Source organism: Gopherus evgoodei, chromosome 7, assembly GCF_007399415.2.
Source record: "Gopherus evgoodei ecotype Sinaloan lineage chromosome 7, rGopEvg1_v1.p, whole genome shotgun sequence".
NCBI classification, from domain to species: domain Eukaryota; kingdom Metazoa; phylum Chordata; order Testudines; family Testudinidae; genus Gopherus; species Gopherus evgoodei.
In genome coordinates this window covers 126,606,173-126,633,371 of record NC_044328.1, presented here as the reverse complement: position 1 = coordinate 126,633,371, position 27,199 = coordinate 126,606,173, and the positions used below count along the sequence as shown (strand labels likewise).

General features: G+C 38.6%; 1 protein-coding gene across 17 annotated transcripts in view; it reads right to left on the bottom strand.

Moving 5' to 3' along the window:
- CADPS (calcium dependent secretion activator) overlaps window positions 1-27,199 on the bottom strand; it is a 372,967-nt gene that overhangs the window by 63,562 nt on the left and 282,206 nt on the right. For 7 of the 17 annotated variants that reach the window (XM_030571245.1, XM_030571248.1, XM_030571250.1 and 4 more), the window contains 5 exons: window positions 19,940-20,046; window positions 18,667-18,675; window positions 12,518-12,674; window positions 11,170-11,311; window positions 2,688-2,834 (listed from right to left, as the gene is read on the bottom strand). In XM_030571245.1, coding sequence (XP_030427105.1) covers window positions 2,688-2,834; window positions 11,170-11,311; window positions 12,518-12,674; window positions 18,667-18,675; window positions 19,940-20,046 — 562 coding nt within the window. The remainder of the gene's footprint in view (window positions 1-2,687; window positions 2,835-11,169; window positions 11,312-12,517; window positions 12,675-18,666; window positions 18,676-19,939; window positions 20,047-27,199) is intronic. The other 10 variants (XM_030571257.1, XM_030571260.1, XM_030571258.1 and 7 more) reach the window with 3 other exon arrangements.

The following is a 27,199-nucleotide window of genomic DNA, read 5'->3' as shown; positions in this document are numbered from 1 at the left end:
ATTACAACAACATTATGACACCCATCTGGTTTCAGAATTTTCAAAAAAATTACTCTCCGTATTTTTTTCTTCTTTTGAACAGCTCATTATTAGATTTTCCTGGGAGGAAAGTAATATTCTATGTTATGTCCAAAATGAACTGTTCATTGTTAGTGAAATAGCACCAAAATTGCTTTGATCACATAGAATTTGCAAAATGCTTTTCACACTTAAGCTATAGTTTTATTAAAGATGATCGTCAACTTTACTGTCATGTCTTGATTCTTATCTTTTCAAAAACGAGATCACAGAGCATGCACAGAGAAAAAAGTAATACAAACTTTCAAGTATTATTTACAGATACTGCCTAATCTAGCCTTTAACACAGCCAACTTAGCATGAATATGAGTTGTATTTCTTTGAAACATAAATTACTCTAATATTTCAATTTTTTTAAAAATAAAAGGTCATTGGCTTTGCCTCCAGTTCGTTAGTATTAGTATAGAGCATATTCAGTAGGATCCAGGTGTAGATGTAAATTACGTGTAGTTTCCTGTACCTGGACTATTGCCCCCCTCTGCCACCCTTCCTGCCCAAGAAAAGGTTGATGTTTATTGTTACTGTGAGACTTTTTGTCTTTGGGTAAAGTTACAATTTATTCTTAAATATAAATTGTTAAACAAATCAATTACCATGTCAACCTATCAGCAGCTCGGGTATAAGAAAAAGATGAAAGCATGATATGCAGGGGAGTTGCATCTTACACAAGGGTTAGGTTCTGAAGTCAGCGCGTAAGGTGAAAATCGCGTATAGTCAAACACTCATTGAGTGGAATGCTGGGCAGAATCGCCTGCATTACAGGTACAGTATTTAAACTGTTATTTTTCTCTTTTTTGTTTTGTTTTGCTGAGCGCGTATAGTTAAAATCGTGTAAGTTAATGTGCCTATGATGCGACTCCACTGTAGATTTGTCAGACTTTGTTTGTTTTCAGGTTTAATTTAGATTGCTCCGAGTATTGGTTTACCAGGCTGTGCAGAGCATGCAGCTCAGGGAAGTGAACCTAGCAGCAATTTTAACACTGTCTCCCTTTCCCTCTTCAGGAAAGCACATACCCAGAGGGATGGGGGGGGATGGTACTTGGGTGGCTAGACTGAGTCACTGGCCATGCCACTGCGGATACACTGCTACATGTAGGTGCTAGCTCGAGGAGAGCTAGCGTGTGTACGTCTACCTGAGCTGGGAATTACATTTCCCAGCTGCTGTGCAGATATATCCTGAGGTGCTGCTGCTTGGCAAGTTATTCTGGGGATCCCAAGCCTTAGCAGCACAAAAAACGTTTGCTGAAAGCACGTGCTTAACGTTAAGCACATGTGTAGCCTTATTGCCCTCCATGGTACTCATGTACTTTAACGGACATGTGCGTTTGAGGCCATGATTCAGAGAAGCATGTAAGCATGTGCTTAAAGTTAACCTTCCTGCAGTGGGCTCCTTTCATGTATCGGGACCTTGGTGCTTTGCTGGACTGGCATGGCATGGCCTGGCCTGGCATTTCTCCCCTTTCAGCTTTTAAGAGGGAAGAAAGGATGGGGAATGGATGGTCACAGAAGGAGTAAGATAGTAGGGAGAGGCTATCTGGGGCGGTGCTGGTGACTTTGAAATTTCCTCAAGAGGAAGATGGTTTATGAGGAGCAGGTGGGTCAGATTTCTGAGTCAAAGCACCAGGGTGTGCATATTGCATGGCTGTCAAAAAACAACAGGACATGGGCAGCTCAGAAACTGTCCAGTATCCCTGTGCTTTGACTGGCTGAGATAATCCTTCTCCATGTCACACTAAGCAATTTGAAGTGAGAACTTAGAAAGTCTCAATTTTTATGCTGGTAAATGTTATTAGAATGATGGCCCAACACTCACTGGCAGCTTTGTTTATCCCTTTGGGTATCAATCTCTGGCACCACTCAATGGCTGTGACTGTTAAGGAGGACCCACCATAATTACAGAAGTCACATGACCTACACTGAAAAACACATCTATCATGCCTCTTCATTGAGTATGTGTCCTACATCATAGGACAGTCACAAGGTTAACAATCTTGTGTTAGGCACTGGTTATTACATACTAGTGACTTGGGCCCTGTTTGATTTCCTACGTTTGATTCAAGACATTTGGAATGATTTTTAAGTATTGAGGCTGGGATGGAGGTTCTAGAATTCAATTACCATTTGGGCTCCCCATGTCATGCATAAGAATCCTTATAGATGTCTCCCCCCTTTATTTGAAATATTGTACAAGAATTCCAGGCAATAAGGAACTTGCAGAAAAATAAAAACTCACTTTTAGATCTACATCTGGTCCATGGAAATTAGTCAACTTGCACTGCAGTTGGTTCTTCCTATCTTTTGAGACATGTCAGCTCATATTTACGTACTGTAGTTTATACTCCAACAGGACTACAGCCCACTATCAACAATTATTTTGTAAAGTGAGACGCTCAAGCTTCCAGCGGGCGTAAGACAAAGTCTCAATATTTATAAAAACTTCTAATGTACATGCCAGAAATACATAAGGGTTGCCTCATTTAGTAAAATATCTAATTATCTATCTCTGTCACTCTTTTAAAGTTATATATAATGCACAGAAACAAACAACACATATCCATGCCAAGATTACTTTAAATTTAAATGAGATCTAATGTGAACTCAATACACACTCAGAATCATATATAGCAGCCATCCATGACGGTGCAGAAAAGCTAGGCATTTGTGGGATGCCTAGTGGGATGTTAACTGGTAGATTTGGTACTTTAGGGAGATTCACATTTGGCAGATTCACATTGGGCAGATTACTTGTTAAACTCCTGTGGAAGAAACAGACAGAAAGAAAAATACCATAACAGTGACAATGCAGATGTAGCAGAAGCACGTGACAGTCATAAACAAATCTGCAAAGTTCACAGCAAGACAACAGTCAAAAAACTAAAGCAAAACATTTCAGAAAGAAGCATGAATATGGAAGGCTTAAGTTTGGTTATTTTTTTAGTCTGCGATAAAAAGCAAGTTACCTAAAAAAATGAACAAAAGAAGAAAAATCACAAAGCCGCAAATTAACAAACTACTCAAACACTCACACAAAATAACTTAATTTACAGGTCCTGATACAATTTCAGAGCACAGAAAAGTAGCTTTTAATTTAAAAATACACCACGAGCAAGCAGATCTGAATTCTTATATCAACATTTAGATTGGATGGATATATGAAACAGCTACACTAAAAGACCTATCAGGAATTTTAAAGGTTTTGTGTTGGAATCAGGGTTCAAAGTAGTAAACACTGAGGCTGAAATCCTGGCTCCACTGAAATCAGTGGAAGCTTTGCCATTGAACTCAATGGAGCCAGGCTTTTATCCTTAATGAAAACTCCCCATTTACCCTGCTCTCTCCAAATGTTATAGATCTGTTTTCGTTTGGCGCACATGAACGCTGCTCCGTCAACCAGAAGAGAAAGATTCCAATCTTGCAACTGTATCCATGCATGCAGACCCTTGTGGGGCTTCGTAGGTGCAAGAGTCTCCCTGTGTGTCTCCGTTTGCTAGATCATGGCCTAATGATCAGGGAGGAGGAACACTTTATAATGTGCACTGACATCTAGGTGTATGTTTTCAGCGTGGTATGCAGATAATTATGAAGAGATCCTGATTACTCAGCATGAGATTTGTGTGCGAATGTTTCCCACTTGGAAATAGGGCCATGGGATGTACTCAATGGTTAATTTCTGAAGGACGTATAGCTGGGCATTATAAATTTAATAGCATTATCAAGACACACAATTATTATATGAAAGAGAACTTTTAAAAAATGATTTTGTCCATCAAATACAAGGTGGTTTAATGTAATATGCTTCCCAGAAACAACGTACAGTACAATGACACTGCATGCCCAGGATTTCCAAAACATCCAGAAACATTTTAATGTCCCCACATTGGCAAAATAGTTATAACCGTATTTTAAAAGCATCTCATCATAACAATATTTTACATGAACATGGGGTTTTGGTATCTGGAAGATGTAGAATTTGGGAAGTTTATTCCTTGCGCTATATGATCAACAAGACATAAGTCATTTTCAGAAAACTCTCTTTCTGCCTTTACATAGCATATTATGGCATAAACCAAGAAAATTCTTTCCAGCCTCATTTCAAAGGCAAATCCAGAAGTCTCGACTCAATTTTTATTGTGTCTTTATTCCCACTGGGAGTTTGAGGAAGGAGACAGTAAAACCTGAGTCAGGACACCAGATTTAATGCTTAATTCTGTAGCAATGCAGTCAGAGGAAGCTTTGCCAGTGACTGGAATTCATGCAGTTTCAGGCACTCAGCCTGTAAAGTTTATGAGATGTTTTAAAAATTAATCCAGCCTTAATTGTCTGGCTCAGCAATATGAACACAGAGGGTGGTCATTCCGGAACTCTGTTTTGGAAGGTCTCTTCCACTCCCTATACAGCTATTGTCTTCTAGGCAGCTTAACGGCCATACTGCAGAACTGTATAATTTCATGTTCTCCTCTTCCAATGGAGCAATTAAATTATATTAGCAATTTTCTATAGGTGTAAATACATTTTTGAGCTGCATTTCTTATGGTCAATCTTATTATATCAGAACACAAAGATACACATAATCGCATCAACAATACTGGATATAAAATTGCTAATGCAATAATACGTTTAAACTGTATCGTTACAAGAATCAGCCAGTAACTGCATTTCAAGGCATTAGTTCAGGGGTAGGCAACCTATGGCACGGATGCCAAAGGCGGCATATGAGCTGATTTTCAGTGGCACTCAGACTGCCTGGGTCCTGGCCACCGGTCTGGAGGGGCTCTACATTTTAATTTAATTTTAAATGAAGCTTCTTAAACATTAAAAAAACCTTATTTACTTTACATACAACAATAGTTTAGTTATATATTATAGACTTATAGAAAGAGACCTTCTAAAAACGTTAACATGTATTACCGGCACGCGAAACCTTCAATTAGAGTGAATAAATGAAGATTCGGCACACCACTTCTGAAAGGTTGCCAACCCCTGCATTAGTTACACAGCCAAGAGGCAGAATGACTTGGATTTCCAGTCTTAACTTTTGAACAAAGTTCCACCTTCAGGGAAAAACACAGTGTAATGTCATTTTGGGGTGAAAAGACGCTTTCTGGTTTATTTATGTTTCTGGTAAATTTGATTTCACACTATCTGCTTGTCCTCCTTGTGAATGAAGAAACATATATAGGAGTCTTCTCATGCAACAAAACCATCCAGTTTCCATTCAGATGCGTATATGCCTCTTAAAGTGACTATGATTTTCAAATGATAAACCTATTTCATAAGGACTGAGAAATTGTTAGAGCTTTAGGAATACTATGTCTGTGTAGTTAATATTCATATTGAATAAATAAAAAATAGCATGGGATGGATAACATATAAATGTGTAAGTAAGAGCAACTGAAAGAATAGCCAAATGGTGAACACATACATAAAAAAAAACCCCTTTGTTTTTAATACTAAAAATTCAAGAAGAGACTTAGTGTCATATGCATTTAAAACACTGTATTATTAAAATGATTTTCCACAGAAAATACTATACTGTATTCACATTTAAATGTTTTTTTTTTACACAACACATTATTTTGCTGATGCTTTGTGGCCCTTGCAAGGATAAGTTACAATTTTTAACAGCAAAATACTGTAGTGTACGTAGTGTAATGTCAACACATGGGGCCTGATTTTGAAAAAAGCCTTCTCCTTTGCATTCACAATTTTGCAGGTGCAACTGATCTCATTTACACATCTAATGATCTGATTTGCCCCTGCAATCAGGTAGCTAGATCTGTAGATGACATCAATATCATCTATAAATATTTGTGTCTGCATTTACTCAGGCCATAAAATTACAGGTACAAAATGGGAAGCTGCTTCTAAAAATCAGCCCATATTTATTTTAATACAAGATGCTAAATTTGGCCCCAGTCCAGCAGTCTGATGGAGGTGACACTCAGCTCATTAGTGGCAGAGGGTTGGTTGGTCTACGAGAATTCAGTTTCAGAACTGGGGCCTAATGTATGTGAAAAGGGAAGTTCTGTCAGATTGTACAGGGATTGCTCAGTGGTTTGAGCATTGGCCTGCTAAACCCAGGGTTGTGAGTTCAATCCTTGAGGGGGCCACTTAGGGATCTGGGGCAAAATCAGTACTTGGTCCTGCTAGTGAAGGCAGGGGGCTGGACTCAATCACCTGTCAGGATCCCTTCCAGTTCCATGAGATAGGTACATCTCCATATATTACAGCTCATTTTGCATTGTTCTATTTCCTCCCAATTTTTTCTATTTTCTACATTTCTACAATTCATACCTCCATCGTCTAGCTATAAAAACTTCATCACAGCCACACTATCAGTGACTAATGGCCTCATTGTATTGTACCCTATGAAAATAAATTAAAAAGTTCACTTTCCCCGTTGTAGTATTGACCAAAGAAAACCAGTACAAATGCATAAGAAACTACATAATAAATGCCATACTATGCAATTGATATAACAGAGTGGCCAGAAAACCATGGAGTTTTTATTGAGTTAGCCCACCCAGGTACAGAACATGTAAATAAATGAGAGACTTGTTGGTGCTTAAATGTTCAGTTCCCACAGGTACCCTGAAATCACTTACTGATCCGCTAGATCAGCTGTTCCTCCGATTCCTCTAGAAATCCTATTTGGTTACTATAAATGCCGAACCAATCCAAGTGGTAGTCTTTCTACAAAGGCTTCGGTACTAGGGGCATATCAGTGAAGTTAGCAGCAAAATCTGTGCTCTGTCTCTGGCTTGATGTCTGGTGTGGTAACCGTAAATAATATACACCTACAAGAACTTTTTCTTGACAGGCCACTTTTCCCCAGGACGTCTCTCTAGCAGGACAACCTCACCTGTTCTGTCTGACTTGCTGATATACTCACGTGGTTTAATTGGTCACATGTTATATTAATATATTAAGGATACATTTATAAAGGGTTAACAAATGATAACATCATTAGCAGTATGTGTTTTGGATGGTTATAGGTACAGGAGTATAAAGCATGGTAGATAGTTAGGTGTTGTTATGATACCCATGACTTCTATCTCTTGTATAGTGCATCTTCCCTCAGTAGATCAGAGAGCATTAACAAAGTGGGTCAGTATCATTATCTCCAATTTACAGATAGGGAAACTGAGGCACAAAGCAGGGAAGTGCTTGTCCAAGTTCACCCACTGGGCTAGTGGCAGAGCTAGGAACAGAAACTGTATTTCCTGAGTCACAGTCCAGTGCTCCATCCACTAGCCCACCCTTTAAGCTTATTATCCCCCTTTTACAGATGGGGAACAGAAGCACAAAGAGATTAAGTTGTAAGCAACCTGTTGAACTCTATAACAATCTATAATAATTGATGGATCATTTATTACAACATCTTATTTTCCTTTTATAACCTGCTTACCAATGAATCCTTAATAAAGTGTGGCCATTTGGTTGGGTTTTCAGTTTGCAAATTCAACTTGCAAATTGAAAAGAAGTGCTGAGACCGACCGTCTTGTACTAAAATCCAGTGACTTCTACAATGTTACAGAAGATACTTTTCTGGTCGTTCAGGTGTCCCAGAGGAGATTTGTACAATTTTCTACCAAACCAACTCAAAAGGCCAGCAGTGGTCATTACCTGACCGTCTGCTCAAGAGGACCTCTGCTGCTAAGTGCTCTGCATACAGTATACATTTAGGTGTCTGGTGGTTGCTATGTATTTCAGAGCTCACTGAGAAGCTAGTGGGAAAAAAGCTAAGGGCATGAAGCTGCCTCTTACCTGACTTTACATATTAAACCAATCTGGAAACAGATCTAACTGACACTCTGTGATAGGGTTTGCTGTTTCACTTTGTTTCATTTTCTCTGCATAGTTTTGCACAGACATACCAGCTGTGCAAACTGTTACAGGGCAGGTAACCCATGCTCATAAATTCTATAGCTACTCAGAGCTTGTGCAAAAGAGTCAGATTACACAGCCCTCATGAGAAAATTATGTGGACATTTTTTCTTCAGTGTTTTCAATATTTATTGGCATCTATCTTATTGTTTATATGATTCTATACCCAGCTAGTCGTAGCATAAGGTGAACAGTATCCAGCAAAGAAAATATAAAGATGACATGCTTGCCTACTGGCATCTGGTCAGGTTATATAGGAACATATACTTCAGCCTTGATTGCAAGCATGAGCGCAGAAAAGCCTTTTAAAAAGGCTATGCTGTGGAATAATTTCCTGGCTGTCACAAGGTAATGGGATTTCACTCTCACAATTTGATGTAAAGATCTAAAGCAGGATAGCAGTAGACATGTATTCTGCTTCACCTCTTCAGGCCAAGTTGAAAGCCTTTCTTCAAAGCTGAGTAAAGCTTTGCAGAATTTTCCAAGGGCAAAGATGTTTTATGTTTTTAGCAGTATCATTTCCACTGTTGCTGCTATATTACTATGCAATAGTGTAACAGGAGAAGGACAAGTTAGTGTCTTTTGCACTGTTGCAGTATTAGAATGCTATTTCTTTCAGTCTTTCTTGTGAATGTAAAAACAGGCAAATAGTGTGCAAAAATCTCGTGCACTTATCTGGGAAATGTGAAGTGGTGGTTACCAACTGTCAGCTCTGTAGAGCTGCAAAATAGGACAAATGGCCCAAAGAAATCAACTGTCTGATAGCGTGAATGGGTAGCTGAAAGAGGAGGTATGTGGTGGAGTTGGGGAGAGTAAGTAAAATACATCTGTTATGTTGAGTCTGCTCACAGGTTTATTGTGGATTCATAGAGTCCAAGGCCAGAAGGAACCATTGTGATTATCTAGTCTGACCTCCTGTACAACACAGGCCAGAGAACTCCCCCAAAATAATTCCTAGAGCAGATCTTCTAGGAAAACATCCAGTCTGGTAAGGAATAGCACACTGCCTGCCCATGAGACACCGAAAGAAGATTCCTTAACATCTAGTTCTGAACAATGCCCCAAATGATCATCAGTAAGATTGGAATAAGATTCCCTATTTTCTTTCACGCAGTGCATATTGTACTCTTATGTTTTGCACAGATATGTTCACTGGCCTTATGGCAAATCCCAGTGAGTTATCTTTAACAACTCTCTCTCTCTGGTAAATTAAGAATGAAGTATCTGCTAGTGACAGAAATTATTAAAATGCGTGTTTTCACTAAAGGAACATAAGCTTTCCATGAACAGAACATGTACTCCATGTCAAAGCACTTTTAAGCATCCCAGTCCACTCTATGAGACAGATTCGTCTCAAAGTGAAACATCAGACTAAGAAAAGAAGTTTTCATAACTTGAAGGATACATTAAAATTATAGCATTAACATATCAGAAACTCCCTACTTTAATTTTGAAAGTGAATATGTTCCACATATCTCGAACATCGAGAAAACATTTCAAAACCCAAACGCTGTGACAAAAACATACATTTATATAAATCTATATTTGAGTCTCAGGTGAGTTAAAACCAAGAATATTCATTATTTTTAAACATATTCAAATTTCTGATTTAAAACGAATACAATAAAAGGAGCTAATTATTTGTCAAATGCATTGTTAAGTAGCATGGTTACATGAAGTGATTGCACCAATTTTATAACACATGTTACTAAAGCCATGCTGTAAAATTAAAGCTAATGCTAACTTTAAAATGCAGTTCTATCTGAAGAAAACATTATGTAAAAATGGCATTTTGCCACTCAAAGATCAATTTCCTGTGAATTTTCAGAGTTATATCTGCTTATTTTAGAGTCAAAAATGAAGTTTTAGTGTTTTTAATCCTGTTAACATTGCAAAGCAAAGACAGCAAAGGGAAAGTGAGCTGGATTCTTCTATTCCTTCTCATGTATCAACATAATGGAATACTGAGTTGCAGTCATTTGTCCCTCTGTAAAAGGGATAAATGACCGAAAAGAGGGATTATGCGGGTGTAAATGAGGGCCTAATTTGGCACACAAAACCTTTACTGCTGGTGGTGATGTACTAGAATGCAAGAACCATCCTGGATAATCATATTCCAGGTTGAATTTGGAGGGCTGGCTGTCAGCACAAAATCTCTTAACTGGTATGGAATCTTTTTTTGGTATGGAAAACACTGAAAGACACCTCGCCTTTTACATAGTAACTTTTCAGAAAAGAACAATATCCCGTACTGGGTATCTTTCAGCTTACTCTTTAAATTTTTTTTAAAGGATACACGTCCTTCATAGTATCTAACCGTGCCTTCTTGGAACAAGCATGACAGTATTCTGCAATGCTTAGAAACTTAAGAAGTAATAATTATACTGTAAAATTGCCATTGTTTTAAAGGACTTTATGTTTTCAAAATTGCACAGATCTTAGGCTAAGAGTTTGGCTTCTCACTACATTTATTTTTTAGTTTTAAGCTATCATGTCTATGAGATCAGTAAATAGTGTTGCTCAAATCTTCCCTCTAATTTCTGCTCCCCAGTAGTTAGCACACCAAGTTTCCCTTTAGGGCAAGTACCTCCAGGATCTCTCCCGAACCTGGTTTAAAGAGGTTTATTTCTGAAAGTGCATAGCTTTAAAGCAGCATCTTGCGCTGGTGTCCTTCACAGATTGCATTTAAAAAAAATCAATCCAGCGAGCAGCAGTGGTGCTGAACTGACGAAGCACATCTCTGCATTATCCCTTCACAGGGTGGGTGGAAAAAATGAGTTTTTGGAATAAAAATTGCAGTAGTGACCCACCCAATGTATAGTGCTGGACCGAACACAGTAAAGCAAGGTTTTTGTTCTGAAAAGAAGCTATTTGCATTTAAGAGCAGCATTGGAAAAGGCTTTTTAGATTGGCTAGTCAGATCTAAAAAGCCAAGCAAAATGAGAGGATTTCGTGTTTCTCATATTTCCATTTGCACAGCTAAAGTGTTCAACTTAAGTCAGCATTGCACTAAAAAAAATCACATATTGTTTTTCTCATAAACCTTTAAAACCCTTAACAAATTAGGCCTTATATTTTTAGGATTGTACTAGAAAATATAAGGCATTTGCTGGATGTCCAATCTAGTGTTTACTACTTCATCTCTGTACGAATCTCCATCCATTTGCACCCAAACTTCGATTGTATCAAAGGAGATTTCCTTACTTTACTGGCTCCCATGATTCCCGCTCAAAGCCCCTGTGAATTGATTGTGCAATTGAGGACTCCATCAGATCGACATATCTAACAACAAGTGGAGCAAACAGGTCTTGAAGGTGTTTGTGGAATTTTCCATTGCACAAATTATCTAGAATAGATAAATAAAAGTATAGTAAGAAACTATTGTCACTGAATCCTCTGTAACAACCCACAAGTAGTGGCATTTTATTACACAATGAATATGCTGGCTAATATGAAGAAATTCCATAACTGGAGTTTGCACTGGGAGTCCTGAACCATCAAGATCAGTGATAAACATAGCAGGACTGAGCTCTTAACTGGAACAATCAAACAGTAGATCTTCTCCATTAGTATCAAATTTAGAGATAACAAAACAATTATGTACTATTTGCTATTATAAAAAGAGTACAAATGAAACAGAGTGTGGTAAACATCACTGCCTGTGCAGGCTGGGAAATAAGTGCTTCATTAGAGAATCACTACTCTTATTCAGAGTTTTTCTCCTAAGAGGAACCTCAACACTCATTAGACATGTCTTAAGAAGCTAATTAAGGCCCTGATCCTGCAATAGGCTCTTTTTGCAAGATTGGGATCTAATTTACTAACATGGGTCAGATGGGACTGGACAGCACTGCATGGGATTTCCAAGAGCACTCAGAATTGGCCTAATTCTGCTCCCATTACTGTTATCAGGAATTAAAAGCATTGGCTTCAATGGGAGAAGAGTTAGGCCAATAGGGGGCACTTCTGGAAATCTCACCTGTCCTACTAGCGTGTAACATGACAGGAGAGAAAACAGTTCAATCCATGGCTAACCTTGCTTCTTCGCATTTCTCTTGTGTATAAAGTAACTTTATGTCATTTATTTTACTCAATATATAACCCAGATGTCTTTCCTTTCCTTTTATTGAACTCTTGGGAGGTGGTGGGGAGACTCCATATTTTGTAAAATATGGTGCAGGTAGAAATGCTTAATGAAAATAACAGTAATTTACTAACCATCAATAATGCACTCACAACCGTGGAACCTGAGTGAATAGGACATTAACGAAGTTCCAACCCCTGACTTTGAACAGGAATTTATCTTTACTTAAAACAAATTCCTGAGCAAATGAAAGGCAGGAAAAGAGGATTTTTTTTATATTAAAGTAAAATAAATAAATGATATATGCAGCAATTTTCCCCTAAGGCAACCACCAAATTAAACGGACACATTTGTTTTAAAGTACCACCCCACATTGGTTTTCTGTACAGCATGGAAAGGCCAGAAATAGCATCAATAACCTGGCAGATATGCCCTATCAAAAATACATGGTCAGAATACAATACATACAGTCAGCACGGAGGAAATCATTTAGGAGCTGAAATAGTGGAAAGCTGTCCCACGTGTCTGGGGGTTGCACCTCTAATGCAGCATCCATATCCACCGCAAACAATGACAGGAAGGTTTCTGCATGTTCAACCATTAAGTCTGACCACCACGCAAAGGCCTTAAAATTTGGTAGAAAAAAAACCAATAATAAAGAAATGTATTAGTTCCATTAAAGCACAGTCAATGAGATGAGACCCATTTATCTTAAAAACAAATGTGCATCCCAGGGGAAACCAGCCTTATTGTAAAGAGAACAGTGCTTTGAAATGTTAGCCACAGCACGTACAGTGAAAATCACATAAATTATGCACCTACCATTTTGATACAGAAATGTCTCATAGTGCATATATTCAGAACTTCACTGTACGAATAGTCAGTTGTAACATGACAGAAAAGATAGGTCTGTTCAATTTACAATAACTCACTAAAATTTTTCTTGAATCATGCTATTTACTGGAGGAGTCAACTAGTTCTTATTCTAAGGTATAGAAATCTGGGAGTTTCTTCACTGTGTTTGTGGGTTTTCTGCTACGTTTTTCAATAGTTTTTAAATGTATTTGGATTCACTATTACTGTTCATCTTGAAATGCTAGAAGCCTGCACTTTCATAGTCTTTCCTAAATCTCTTATCTAGAAATATTTCAAGCATCACCAGTAAAAATTACTACAGCACCTTTCATTTTCCATGGTTAGGTATAAAGCTCTTTAAACTTACTAGCATTGTTTACAATGCCGTTATTATGAAAATGTTTGTAACCAATTTCAGAACTATGTTACAGACATGTCAGGATACCAGTCGTAAAACATCAAAATCAAGCCAGGACTTTACTGAGGCAGGAAAACATATATGAATTTGAAAACCAAAAAATATCAGTGAAGTAACTCATTTTCATGCACATGGGTCCTTACAATTCACTGTACAGGTTCTCTGAAGTGACATTCACATCATACATGGCTCAGATGCGAATGTGTTTCAAACGCATGCATGCATGTTTAGTAATCCCCTCTGGCTGGGAACATGCAGTATGAGCGGTGCTGTCAATAGGACCGTGTGCAGTAATTTTTAGGTGATAGGAAACTACTCAAAGATTTAAAGTGTCTACCTAAGAAATATCATCCCAGACTTTCCAAGACAAGGACACCTAATAAATAGGCACCATACTAGAAAGATGGAACAAAGACTGAGAATAAACATGTCAGTTTAAAGAGAACCTGTCAGCCAGGAATATGTATTTTTGCCTCTTGGAAGGAGTAAGTTTCTGTCAGACGTGAATGGACAGAATGGACTTCTTTCTTTCTTAGGGCTCCATCTTGCATGCACTGAAGTTCTGCCATTGACATCAATAATAGAAGCATTTGTTCATTAATCCTTATTACTGAGCTTATTTTAGAATGTTAGACTAAGGAGGGTGTTTTGCCATATACAGGTACCTGTACCTCATAACAACATTCCTGCCAATGGTTTCCCATTTGGTCTCCCTTGTACTTGGCTTCCAGCTACACAAGCTACAAAGCCATGGGACTGAGTCTCCATTTCACTATCCCAATTTTATGCCACTCTCCTCCACTGACCTCAACAGAGTCACACCAGAATAAAACCAGTGGAAAAAAGTAAAGAATCAGGCTCACGGTGTGTAAACTGTATAAATGCGGCCTGCCTTGTGTGCCAACCCCAGGGAATGAGGGGCAGGATGGTGTGCCCTTAACCCTTGCACTGGTGCATCTTATCACCATTTCCTGCACTTGGAGGGAAGCGGGCTCTGCAGAGCACTCCACCCCCTTACTCCAGTGGGCAGGAAGAGGAGAGAGAGGATGGAGAATGGGAGAAACCTTAGCTCCAGCCCCCCCCAAATTAATGCACAGTAGCAGATCTGTGCTGGCACGCTGGGGAACACATGCTGCACTGGGTATAGACCTGGTGCAGTTTTACTTCCTCCCTGGAGGAGCACGAAGAAATTCTCCAACTCAGCAACACGCAGCCCCTTAGCCTGGGCAGATAGCAAAGTGACATCCATCACGTGTGCCATCACTGAAAAAAAATCTGCCCTCATGGATGTTCAGTAAGCCCAGGGTCAGATGCAAAGACCGTCTTGGACTTTTGCTAATGTCTGTGCTAAGTAATTCTATGACTGCCATGAACAGTGCAAGGCCGCTCAGCACAGCTGAGTGTGAACCAGTGCTGTTAGCGGCTCTCTCTGGAGCTCATGTCCAAAAGGGAGAGAGAGAGAGAGTTGTGAAAACGCTGCTTTGATGTAATGGTGGCTTGGATATTTTTACACAATGTTCTCTAACAGCAAGATCATCTGAAGCAAAAGTGGCAGGAATCAATTCTGCTTTCAATGTCTGCTCAAATTTTCTCCAAAGGTAAAAGCTTTGATGGTTGACAGTGTCCCTTTAAAACAATTTTTTAAAACTAGTTTGAAAGAGCTGATGCTTGCGATGCTACATTTTTTTCTGGCCAGGCCTTTGTTTCTTGAGAATATAAAATCCTGTCCCCTTGCCAAGTTATTAGCAAATGGATCTGAGTGCTAAGAATCCTGTTAGTAACTCTGTCCATGAAGATGAACAAAATCACTGTTTTGGGGGAAGAAAAATAATATTTTCTCCAACAAATCCCAAAATATTTAAGAGTCCTGCAAGAAAACCTGCTTTCATGAGAAAGAATTAAAAAAAAAAAAGAAATTAACAAGAAAATCAATATGTGATCACTTGTGAAAAACATAGTCATATTTCTATTTCTGCTGGAATTATCAAATTCTACCTTCATAATTATCCAACTCATCTCTGGGATTCCCCCACCACTTCACAGCTAGGCACTAATTTCTTGAAATGAGAGAAGTAACATTTCATCACTCAAAAATCTCTTTCAATTTTATCAACCATCTACTTACCTGCTTTGCTTCAATATGATTTAAGGATAAAAGTGTGCTTTCTAGACAAACACACCTAATATTGTATATATTACACACAGGTACACATGTATATATGCATATCTTCAAAGAGTTAAAATACATATATACATATACATACATACATATACATAGAGAGGGAGAGAGAGGGCAAAATTAAAAATACATGAAGGCTTAGGTCTTATGACATTTACAATCATTCTTCCATGTGGAGGAGAATCAACTTTGGAGACACCTGATGAGAGAAATGACATGAGTCTAAGCTCTCATGTATTATAGTCATGTACATACTGTACAATGGATGTTTCATCTGCACTTTTGTCTGGGCAATTTTATTTCTTATTGTGACTAACAAAAACAACTTAATAAAATATAATTTCTCTATGTTAATATTTTTCAAATTTTTCCCATAGGGTACTGGCCATTTGTGGGCTCTCAAGCTTGTTTTATGAGTCTGTAATGTGTATTGTTGGCATGTTCACATGCATTCACATGCTAGAACAAAACGGGCTAATTTCAATGTGCAAATGCTACTGATCCTGGCATTTCTCCAGTAAGTGACAACTTTGTTTTTTTGAGGGATATCCAACTAGACATATGAGTCATCTCTAGCTTCATGGGTGCTCTTTACTAACTCCAGGTGAACAGAAAAAAAACCATGCATGTGAAAACTCATTTGGAGTAATTAAGCCCACAAAGTAGACTTAGTTACATTGATAAAAGCAGAAAACTTAGACAGAAAATCTTGAACTTAACCGTGAAGACTTTTTTCAACCATATGTAAGATACTGAGAAGACATTTCTAAAATGTCACAGTGCGTAACACTCCGGATAATTGAGCTTACACATAAATATCCCTGCAGGTGTCTCCTTTGCGTAAAATGCAGTTATGTGGCAAAATCTCATGAAATCTGCACAATAACAAAGGAAATAATGTGGATATAGTTGTTGTCATAAATGGACAGTTAAGAGTTAATGGAACAGAAGTACTTCATATCTCTTTTGCCTGTAAAGGGTTAACAAGATCAGTGAGCCTGGCTGTCACCTGACCAGAGGACCAATCAGGGGACAGGATACTTTCAAATCTTGAGGGAGGGAAGTTTGTGTGTGTGCTGTTAGTGTTTGGTGGTTGTTCACTCTGGGGGCTCAGAGGGACCAGACGTTCAACCAGGTTTCTTTCCAATCTCTCCGATACAGGCTCTTATAAGTTCAGACTAGTGAGTACTAGGTAGATAAGGCGAGTTAGGCTTATGTTTGTTTTCTTTATTTGCAAATGTGTATTTGGCTGGAAGGAGTTCAAATGTGAATTTGGCTGGAAGGATTTTACTTTGTACTTGTATACTTAGGCTGGGAGGGTATTCCCAGTGTCTATAGCTGAAAGACCCTGTAACATATTCCATCTTAAATTTACAAAGATAATTTTTACTGTTTTTTTTCTTTCTTTAATTAAAAGCTTTTCTTGTTTAAGAATCTGATTGTTTTTTTATTCTGGTGAGACCCCAGGGGACTGGGTCTGGATCCACCAGGGAATTGGTAAGGAGAAAGGAGAGAAGGGGAAGAGAGAGGTTAATTTTCTCTGTTTGTTAGGATTACTGTCTCTCTCAGGGAGAGTCTGGGAGGGGGAGAGAGAAGGAGGGGGGAAGGTGAATTTTCCTCTCTGTTTTAAGATTCAAGGAGTTTGAAATCACAGTGATCTTCCAGGGTAACCCAGGGAGGGGAAGCCTGGGAGAGGCAATGGTGAGGGAAAGGGTTTACTTTCCTTGTGTTAAGATCCAGAGGGACTGGGTCTTGGGGGTCCCTGGGCAAGGTTTTGGGGGGACCAGAGTGTACCAGGCACTGGAATTCCTGGTTAGTGGCAGCGCTACAAGTACTAAGCTGGTAATTGAGCTTAGAGGAATTCATGCTGGTGCCCCGTCTTTTGGACGCTCAGGTTCAGAGTGGGGAATTATACCATGACAGTTGTACATACCATAAAAGCCACATAATAAAACCACATTCAACCTATTGTTTTCCTCATTGGGGTGAAATTCACCCTATGGGCAGTGGTCAGCACAATTCCTGTGCACCACTTAAGTCCCACTTAGGATATGTCTACACTGCAGTTAGACACCCACGTCTGGCCCGTGCCAGCTGATTTGGGTTTGGGCTAAGGGGCGGTGTAATTGTGGTGTAGACGTAGGCTGGAGCCCAGGATTTAGGACCCTGAGAGATGGGAGGGTCCCAGAGCTTGGGCTGCAGCTTGAGCCTGACCATTTAAACTACAATTAGACAGCCCCTTAGCCCAGGTTGTGTGAGCCCAAGTCAGCTGGCACAGGCCAGATTCGGGTGTCTAATTGCAGTGTAGACAGACCCTTAGATCCCCCAAAATAAGACACTGTGTTGGCCCTCTGGACAGGGATGAATGTCACCCTTTCAGATCATCATCCAAAGTAGGAGCAGAGTATACATGTTCCCCTCCTATTGTCACAAACATCACGATGCATATTTTTATCTTCCCAATGTAGCGGACACGTGTCCAGCATCATAGCCACTTGCCTCACAACATGCTGCCATTATAAAAATAACTAGCATTAAAAAAGGAAGAGAGTTCTTACAGTGCGTACATAGAATATATGACAGTGATGAGTGGAATAAAGTATTATTTTCTTTAGACAGCCTATCACAATTCACATGTAGCTCTGTGGCATTTTGCTCTTTCCGACTCTTAGAGTGTCCCAAATAAACGAAAATAAAGATTATTTCACTCTTCACCACAGTATATTCTCTCTCTCTCTATAAATACCGTATATCTAATACAGTACACACACAGACAAAATAAAAGGAAGACTATTATCACCCTGTTTATCACTTATTTCATAATTGCAGTGGTGTACTATAGATCAAGTAAATGCAGAACAACATAGGTAACAACAGGCTGAGGAAAGATTCCAGGCAGGTAAGGGTTGTGCTGGGATGTAACTGCAGTGCTTGTAAAATATACTCATTGTTACATGCTTGGACTGGATACTGTCCCACATTTACCCTTCTGTGGAGGGCTACCAATTCCACAAGCAGTCACTCTGAAGTTGCTGTTACATTCCTTGGACCAAAGTTACAAAGCAAGGATAACCCAGGTAAAATCCCATTAGGAAACATGGCACCGAGAGGGCATGCACGAAATATGACAGGAGGTGACTCATTTCATTCAGTTTAGTCACATACCTCTTTCCCCTGCCAGGATCATCCAAGATTGAATGAACAGTAGAAAAACAGGGAGGAAATTTAAATATGCAATCAGGCATTAATTGGGACTTGTGGATGGTTGTGTTGTAGAAATAAGTTAGATTGTACTGTAAATTTAATATACATCAGAATGATTTTTTTCAGTGATTGTGACATTATTTATCAAATTTATTTAATGCAATATATATATATATTTAAAAATGTGAAGGAGAAGAGAAAATAGTGAATGATTGTAACAATACTAAAGTTATAAACAAATAATTGTTAAATCTGAGTTTTAAAATGATCAGCTTTATGACAATTATCATAGAGTACTGGATTTGCAGAGAATGAAGGGCTGGATCCTGTATATTCTTACACATGTGAAATTTACTCATGTGGGTAGTCCCACCGAGATGAAAATCTCATGACATCTCATCAATGAGGTTATACACCTCAATGCAATTATTCACGTGTTTAAGTGGTCACAAGATCATAACCTATGCTACTGAGGTTCTCATATATTTTGGACTTGGTGAGATATGGATTCCCTGTTTAAAAATCTTATTAAAACAAGAATCTTTCTGCTAGACAGCTTTGAAGAATAAAGCTATTTTTCATTTTGCTAAGTACTGGATAACCTGTATATTCAGTAACAGAGGACAATTCATTTCAGCCACAGCACAAGTAGGATACTCCAAACAGGCCGAGAAAGGCATAGCTGACTGAAAAGCCACAGTGAATAAAAGAAGATCATCATATTCAATGACACAAGTAAAAAAGAAACAAAAAAACTGTTAAAAGAATTTTATATAGAAAGAAACAGACCAAAAATAGCTTGAACATTTGTGGTGCTTTTTCTTTGCTACAATGCTGAATGGTGACAAGGGAATGCTGTTTGGATAAGGCTGAAATTGATTCATTTCATTATGCTTGGAAGTATAAACATGACTTTTTGGAAACCCATGACCCCTCTCGAAAGTGGACAGACTTTATATTGTGATTAGTCTGGTGGGTTGGCCAAATTCAGCTCTCACTGACGAGAGCAGAATTTGGCCAGTTTTGTGTAACCCGTTCCCTCCTCTAAAAACTGACTTCCCCAAGTTTAGTTTTTCTGCAATTATATTTTGACAGTTATTTAAGAAGACCAGGTGGCTTTAACAGTGATATGAAACCACATGGTGTGGTTCAACATTCAGCACAGCGAAATGAACAAAGCTCTCCAAAACCAAAAAGATCCTGTCCAAAGACATGCTAGAGCACTGCTACTCACCTCTGCATGGTGTTCTTCATTCTGCTGTAGAACTTCAATGACCAGTTCTGCCAGACGTATTGTATCTTCTAGCTTTTTGGCAGGAGTGACTAACCGGCCTACATTTTCTGTAGCACAAGAACTTGAGTTAAAATGGAGTGAAACATGAGAGACTAGATGTATGGCCAATAGATTTAAGTGGAAAAAGTTCCATAATAGTTAATAACTCTAAAAAATTTTTCATGCGAGTGTTAAATGCTCTATAATTAGTACTGAGCAAACCGTAAAGCCACATTTGTTATTTGTACTGTGAAAACGCAGTGCTCCAGTTCTGAATTTCAAAATACTATGTGAATTGTTTTACTTTCCATTTTGTGTTGGTGACACTTTATTAATTCAAATTAACAGAATAGCAAATTCCATAGAGACAGCATCTATCTATTAACAGATGACAATATGTATCTTTCTGGTTAGACTGTGCTATTATATATTTGACGTACACATAATTTGTAGAGTTTTGTTTAAATGGTGCTTTTAAAAAAGTAAGTTGTTGAATATAACAGTGATACATTAATTTCAATGATATACACTGGGTGCGCTTAAAAAGATTCTACTGTTCTGAAAGATTTTACCAATTTAAGAGATATTCCTTATATATATATATATATATATATATAAAAATGGGGAATAAAATAAAAAGAAATGTCAAACTTTTCGAAACTTTATACGTGGGCCCAACTATATAGAAGAAAAATTGAAGGTCCAGTTCACCACTGGTTACTCCTGGATATAACTACACTGAAAACAAGGGAGTTATGCTTGAGTAAAGTTGGAAGGACCAGTGGTAAATCAGACCATTGGTTTATAAGTATAGTTTTATGGGAAAACATATTCAACTTTAAAGCATAAAATCCCTTAAATAAATCACACGAGTTCAAATACCGAAGCAAGGTGGAGAAAAACACAGAGCTATTTCATACTATCTTGCAGTATTCTCCAAATCTTCTAAAATGAAGTCAACCTAATGCTCATGCACATCTTATACTAATGCTTATGCATCAATATATTAAATGTTATGTACAGTAGACAAACACCTTCCGGAATATTTCATTAGAAATCCAAATAAATAAATATATAAACCCCACTACTCACTAATAATCCAGATATCAATGAAAAAGTCCAAGGAGCTGGCCAAATGCAATAGTGGCTATGTGTACATTAGCACTTCTGTTGGTAAAACTTTTGTCAGTCAGGGGCGTGAAAAACACACCCCTCTGACTGATATAAGTTTCACTGATAAAAGTACCAGTGTGGACAGAGCTCTCCTGATGACATAGCTACCGCGGCTCGCTGTGATTAATTATGCTAATGCGAGAGCTCTCTCCCATCAGCATAGAAAGGTTACACGGAAGAGCTTGCAGTGGCTGTACCGCTGTAAGGCCTGTAGTGTAGACAGCCCATGAGCTGGGTCCCTAAGAACTTAGGGCTTGTCTACATGGGAACACTCAGGAATGTTAACCCGAATTCATTAAACATGTAAATTTAAAGTGGATAAGTTAAACTGCATTAAACCCCTTTGCGAGCTCCCTAAAGCCATGCCAGCACTAGAGGTGCTACAGGGGCAGAGCAATGGCACCGTAGCTATCCTGCTGTAGTGCCATTGAGTGGATGATTCCAACAGGGACAGAAGGGGTTTTCCGTCGCTGTAGGAACTCCATCTCCCTGAGCAACAACAGACAGGGTGATGGAAGCATCAGCCAAGCTGTATCTACTTTGGGGGTTAGGCTGGTAGAGCTATAGTGCGCGCACGGGTCTGAAACACAGCTGTAGTTATGTTGACCTAACTTTTAGGTGTAGACCAGGCCTTACAGAATTAAAGTGGTGTAAGTGCAGTTTAACTAATCCCCAGTTCAGCAAAGCACTTAATGGTCCATCCCTATTTAGCAAGGCACTAGACTGGGATTTTCAAAGGAGCCAGAGGGAATCAGCTGAAATTCAACTGGAGTTGGGTGCCCATCTCCTTAAGATGCCGCTGAAAATTCTAGTCATACCTGATTGACATAAACACAAACTTAAAATTAAGCACAGAGGTAAGTGCTTTGCTGAATCGGGGCCTGCAAGAATTATGGAAGCTGTTTTGGCCTCTCTTAAGTCTATGGGAGTTTTGATGTTGACTGTAACAGGGCCAGGATTTCACCTGAAACTTTTTTTGAACACATCCCTATAGTTAAATGGTTTCTCATTAAAAACAATGGCCAACATTTTCAATATCAGAAGCCTAAAATTAAGGACCTAAGTCCACAGCTGGAATCTATGTTGGTGCCTTAAGTCTTAAAGAAGTGATGAGCATCTAAACCTAAAATCAATGGGAGCAATAGATGTTTGGTTCCTTTAAAAATCAGATCATTTCTATTTACGTGGCACCAAAGGCCCCAATCCTGTGAAGTAGTTTTTGTGCAGATGTTCTGATGGGTTAGGCACTAAATATGGACTTCAGGGTCATCCCCGGCTAGGGTGATCAGATATCCCGATTTTATAGGGACAGTCCCAATATTTGGGGTTTTGTCTTATATAGGCACCTATTACCCCCACAACCCTGTCCCAATTTTTCACACTTGCTGTCTGGTCACCCTATCCCCTGCCCTAGTTTGAAAAGTGTTCCCCATGTTTCCCTTCACACATTTTCTCAAGGCAAATACTGAACGGCGAGCTGATTATTAACTTGTCATTCTTTCTTTTATCCAGGCAAATGCCTCAGCAGAAACAGCGTTTTTCTTTTGTGCAATAACAGGTCACAAAAACCTTCCAAAATACACGGGTGCTTTTCCCACAGCACTGAAGTCAATGGGAGCTTTGACATTGACTGCAACGCGAGAAGTATAAATCCTGATATGGTTCGTTCTTCCATTCGTGGCAGTGATTTGCTCTCAAACACAACTAAAAGACAAAAGTGTTAATAAGAACAACTGCTCAGAGATGCTGTCTTTAAAGAAAATATTTTGGTTTATCAACTTTGGCAGCCAACAGATGTCAATCTTTTTTTTTCTTATTTTAAATATTTCCCTGGGTAAGTTACTATACATCAGAATATTCTGTTGAGATAGCTGGAGCACTGACAGTTAAATGAAACGTATACCATATACTTATCAAACATTTCATACAACATCGTTTAAAGCTCATACATATTCATTGTTATCATGCAAAATGTTATGCAACAACAATGTTATTTTGTGCTGACGTTGATATTTGAAAATGTTGCATATGTCAGACATTGCTAGACAAAAAATGTGGACATTCTGAAATAAGTACTACTGTTTCTACGTCTCTAAAAGCCTACTTTGTTGTGCTAGATAATTTTAAAAATCCTTACAGTAGAACTAGCTTCCTAATATTAAACTAAACTAAAACAACGAAAAAACACTAAACTAAAAGACGGTTGAATAAAAGAAAGGAAAAACGGTTACAGTACTTGGTGTTTGTCTAGGTATGCCTTTGAGCATCTGATTTATCATGTTAGGCTGAGTTTGAGTGGAGGGTGATGGCCCAGCCGGTGGCTTAGGCTTAGGTTTAGCTGGACGAGCTGTTTGTCAGTGATGGAGAGAGACACACCAAAAGTAAAGAGACATATGACGTCATAAACAGTGACTGAAAGATGTAAACTTTGAAAGAAAAGCAAGCAGAAATGATAAAACACAAATGGAATAAGCTCCTTATCGTTACTTGAAGTATTACACAATTATAACACCATTTGACAACAAACATTTTAGAAGTCATCAGATTCTACGACGTGACAGTGCTTTGCAATCAAGATGCTTAAAAATTCAGTGGAATGCTAATTGTATTTCATGTAGCCAAGCGCAAAAAGGAGAAGTTTAGTATGATAATTTAAAACGTATAGGTGTGTGTGAGAAATCTGAAATAATATTGCCTGGTTTTTGCACCCTATAATGGTAAGAAAGGTTCCCTATTGAAGGTGCCCCAATGCCTACTGTGAGGTTTAATATCAAAACAATGAGCATAGGAATTAATTGCTTTGCAAAGACCAATTCCAGATTTTAGACTTAAACACCATTGCTGGTGAAAAGGAGCTATAAAATATTCTTGCCTTCTTCGTGCAATTTAAACATGTAAAAAAATCTGTCACTTTAAAAAATGTGTGGTTTCTGATTGTTTCCAACTCATTTAATTATTTTCAACTTGGAATTCTAGTGGCTTTTATATTCTGGGTTGAATCATATATAAAACTTGCCAGCTCTATCAAATATGTTACTTGCTGTTCCAAATGTTAGAATACTGCAATCAGGACTTGACCCATCTGTCATATAGTTTACAATATCAGCATAGCAAAAATTCTATGAAAATAGCCTTTCCTTCTGCATACACATAGACAAATCATATATGATGAATATACTGGTGCTATAGTTACCATTATATTTAATAACACATTTTAATAGGCCAAGTACTGTACTGTGACTATTTTAATTATTTTGTTTGTAAGGAATCTGGCATATTTATCTGGACATTTTGTTGCCAAAAGTTCTTTCCATTTTGCTTGCATTTTCCAAGGGAGGGGGTAAATTAGTTTGGCTGCTGGTTTACATAAAGTGGATTTGTGATTGCTTTTCATTCTGATAGTGTTATAGAAATTATCAGGGTATAGACAAATATATTCTCATACACCATCCATTTAAGAGTAAAAGTTTGAGACGCGCATGCCCTGCATTCCTTTAAGATGTTCAGTGATTTAATGTAGAGCCTCAGCTTAAAAACATTAGTTTTTTCTGCTAATAGTAGAAACATATCTATTTAATCAATTCCAGAAACAACTTGATCCTTATTAGTCATCTACCAGAAGGGCCCCTTTCTCAAAAATGTTCCTTGCATCCCTCACCTAATGAAAATTATATGCCTTTAGGGAATGATACTACAGATTTTCATTCGGATTCAACATTTCAAGAGGAAGTCAACTCAGCTACATACTGATGGCCCTTAAATTCAGCTCACACATTTAAAGAGACTATTTAACAGCAAAACATTACAAAAGGAAGTTTGCATAAGGATCCCAGGATGGGAGGTAATTCTAATAGACAGCTATTATACCTTGGCTCCCAGATGCATCCATTAGCCATGTTACAGTAACACCTCTCTATACAATTTACTCTGTTTGGTTCCCATAATGTGACTGGCGTGTCAGAGAGACAAGAGTTTTTCAGAACAGTACCAAAGCCAGAGGAAAACTGCATCCAGGAGAAGCAGGCAGCTCAAGTCCTGCAGTAATCTGACCCTGCATAAGCCTCAAATATGTTTCCAGCTACTGCATTGCCAGCAGCTGAAATATCTACGGATTGCTCCAGACCTAGATCCTACAATATCCAGATAAAAAATATATTTCAAGCTTTATTGGCATCTGGATCCTGAAGCTGTTGAACAAGCCTGGATAGTGTAACCTCAATGGTTTTCTACTTTTGTGGAAGCGTCAAAAGCAGAGGAGGACAAAAGAAAGAAGGCAGTGTACAAAAAGATAACTAATGGTGCAAGCCTTAGAATGTCACTATTAAAATATACTTGAGACAGCTTAAAAGAGAATTTGTTGCGTGGTTTTCAGCAAAGTGTCCCAGTGGGTGTGTGAGATTCCTCATTACACCAAATACACTTCAGTCCTACCCAGCATACTCCTACCGCAGCCTTCTCTTGGGGAGATATGACCATGCCCAATCGCAACACGTGATGGAATGTGCCATGTATGAAGGCAGGTTCATTATGATGGGGTCAAACAACTCACTGAGTCACCAAGTGTTCGATGCTTTTATTTCTTTTACTTTTTAAGAGCTAAATCCTGGGCTTTTGCTTGAAGTCTGAGTAAAGCAGCGGCTGGAAGGCCAGAATCTCATCACAGCAGCCGGGAATGGCTTAGCTGCACTGGTCTCTCTTACCTTTTGGATCAGCAGGAAGAAATTTCATCACTACTTCTATTCTAGATTGAGACTTTTTGTGTTACTTCCGTCTTTGCTGGCCCTATGATTGTAACGTAAGGAAATTAAAAATTTTTTTTGGCCCTGATCCAAAAAAGCACTTAAGCACATGCTAAACTTTAAGCACACAAGTAGTCTCATGACTTTCAATGCCACTACTCAGGTAAAGTTACACATGAGCTTAAGTGCTTTGCTGGATGTGACTCTCAAACAGCTATATATGTACAACCTCATTTGATTCCTTTAAACTTTTGGGTTAATATTTAGCACCAGTAATTTGCTAGAACAGCTCTGGATGCTTTAACATTACAATGTTCACTAAATTCAACAGTACTTCTGCAATTTTTTTCAGGGAGGCAGATTTAGTTTCACTTTGATTTCCCCCAACGCTTTTCTTCCCCATTATTTTTTTATTCCATTCCAGTATTAATTTGCTTTAACATGAGAAATATTTTATATTGTTCATTAATGTGCGTCCGACTGACTTACAAATCTGAGTTATTAACAGAAAGGCAGCAGGTAGGTGTTACTCACTCACTATCTGGCAAATTGTTGCCTCCCAGCTATTAGCTGGACAAATAAGAAACTTATAGGGCCTGGTCTGGCAATTGGCCTACTTGTAAGAATATGAATTACTTAGGTGAGTAAAGATTGCAGGGTTTGCTCCCAGAATGCTGTATATGGCAACTAGTGTAAAAAAAGGCACCATTGTTTTGGGTACATACTTTCTGTAATATTTCTTGGGTGCTACTCCCTAGAGATGGTAAACCCTTCAAAGCAGGGTGATGGATTTGTGCATGTGTAACACTGACAGATCCCGGTTGTTGGGATTGAATCTGGGCTCTCTGGAGCTAAACGCATGAGCTAAAAGCCAGCTGGCACTTGGCCAAGGCTGTACAGCAGACTCGTTAATCTCTAAGTGGCCGCAGTACCACTAGATGGGACAGAACACCACACCCAAGAGGTGTGTGGGTTATGCGTGAAACTTTTAAGTATGAGACTCAGGAATAGCCATATCGGCAAAACTGAATCATGTAGCAACTACAGAGGGGAGTGAGACTGGCTGAAGGGAATTCATTTAAAAATGCTAATATTTGTTAAAAATCATTGCATGTTATTCCCCCCCTCCAGCTGTAATGATAAAAAATGGGTTTGGCAAAATGGCCTCTTCTGTACTTCTCAGCAGCCGGATTTCTCTCAAACGAATGCCTTACACATTTGACTCTGAGCACTGAACTGCGAGACATTCTGGGATTCACATTAGTGGAGACCAATAATGCTTGGGGTCTGCCAGGCTCCCTTGTGATGG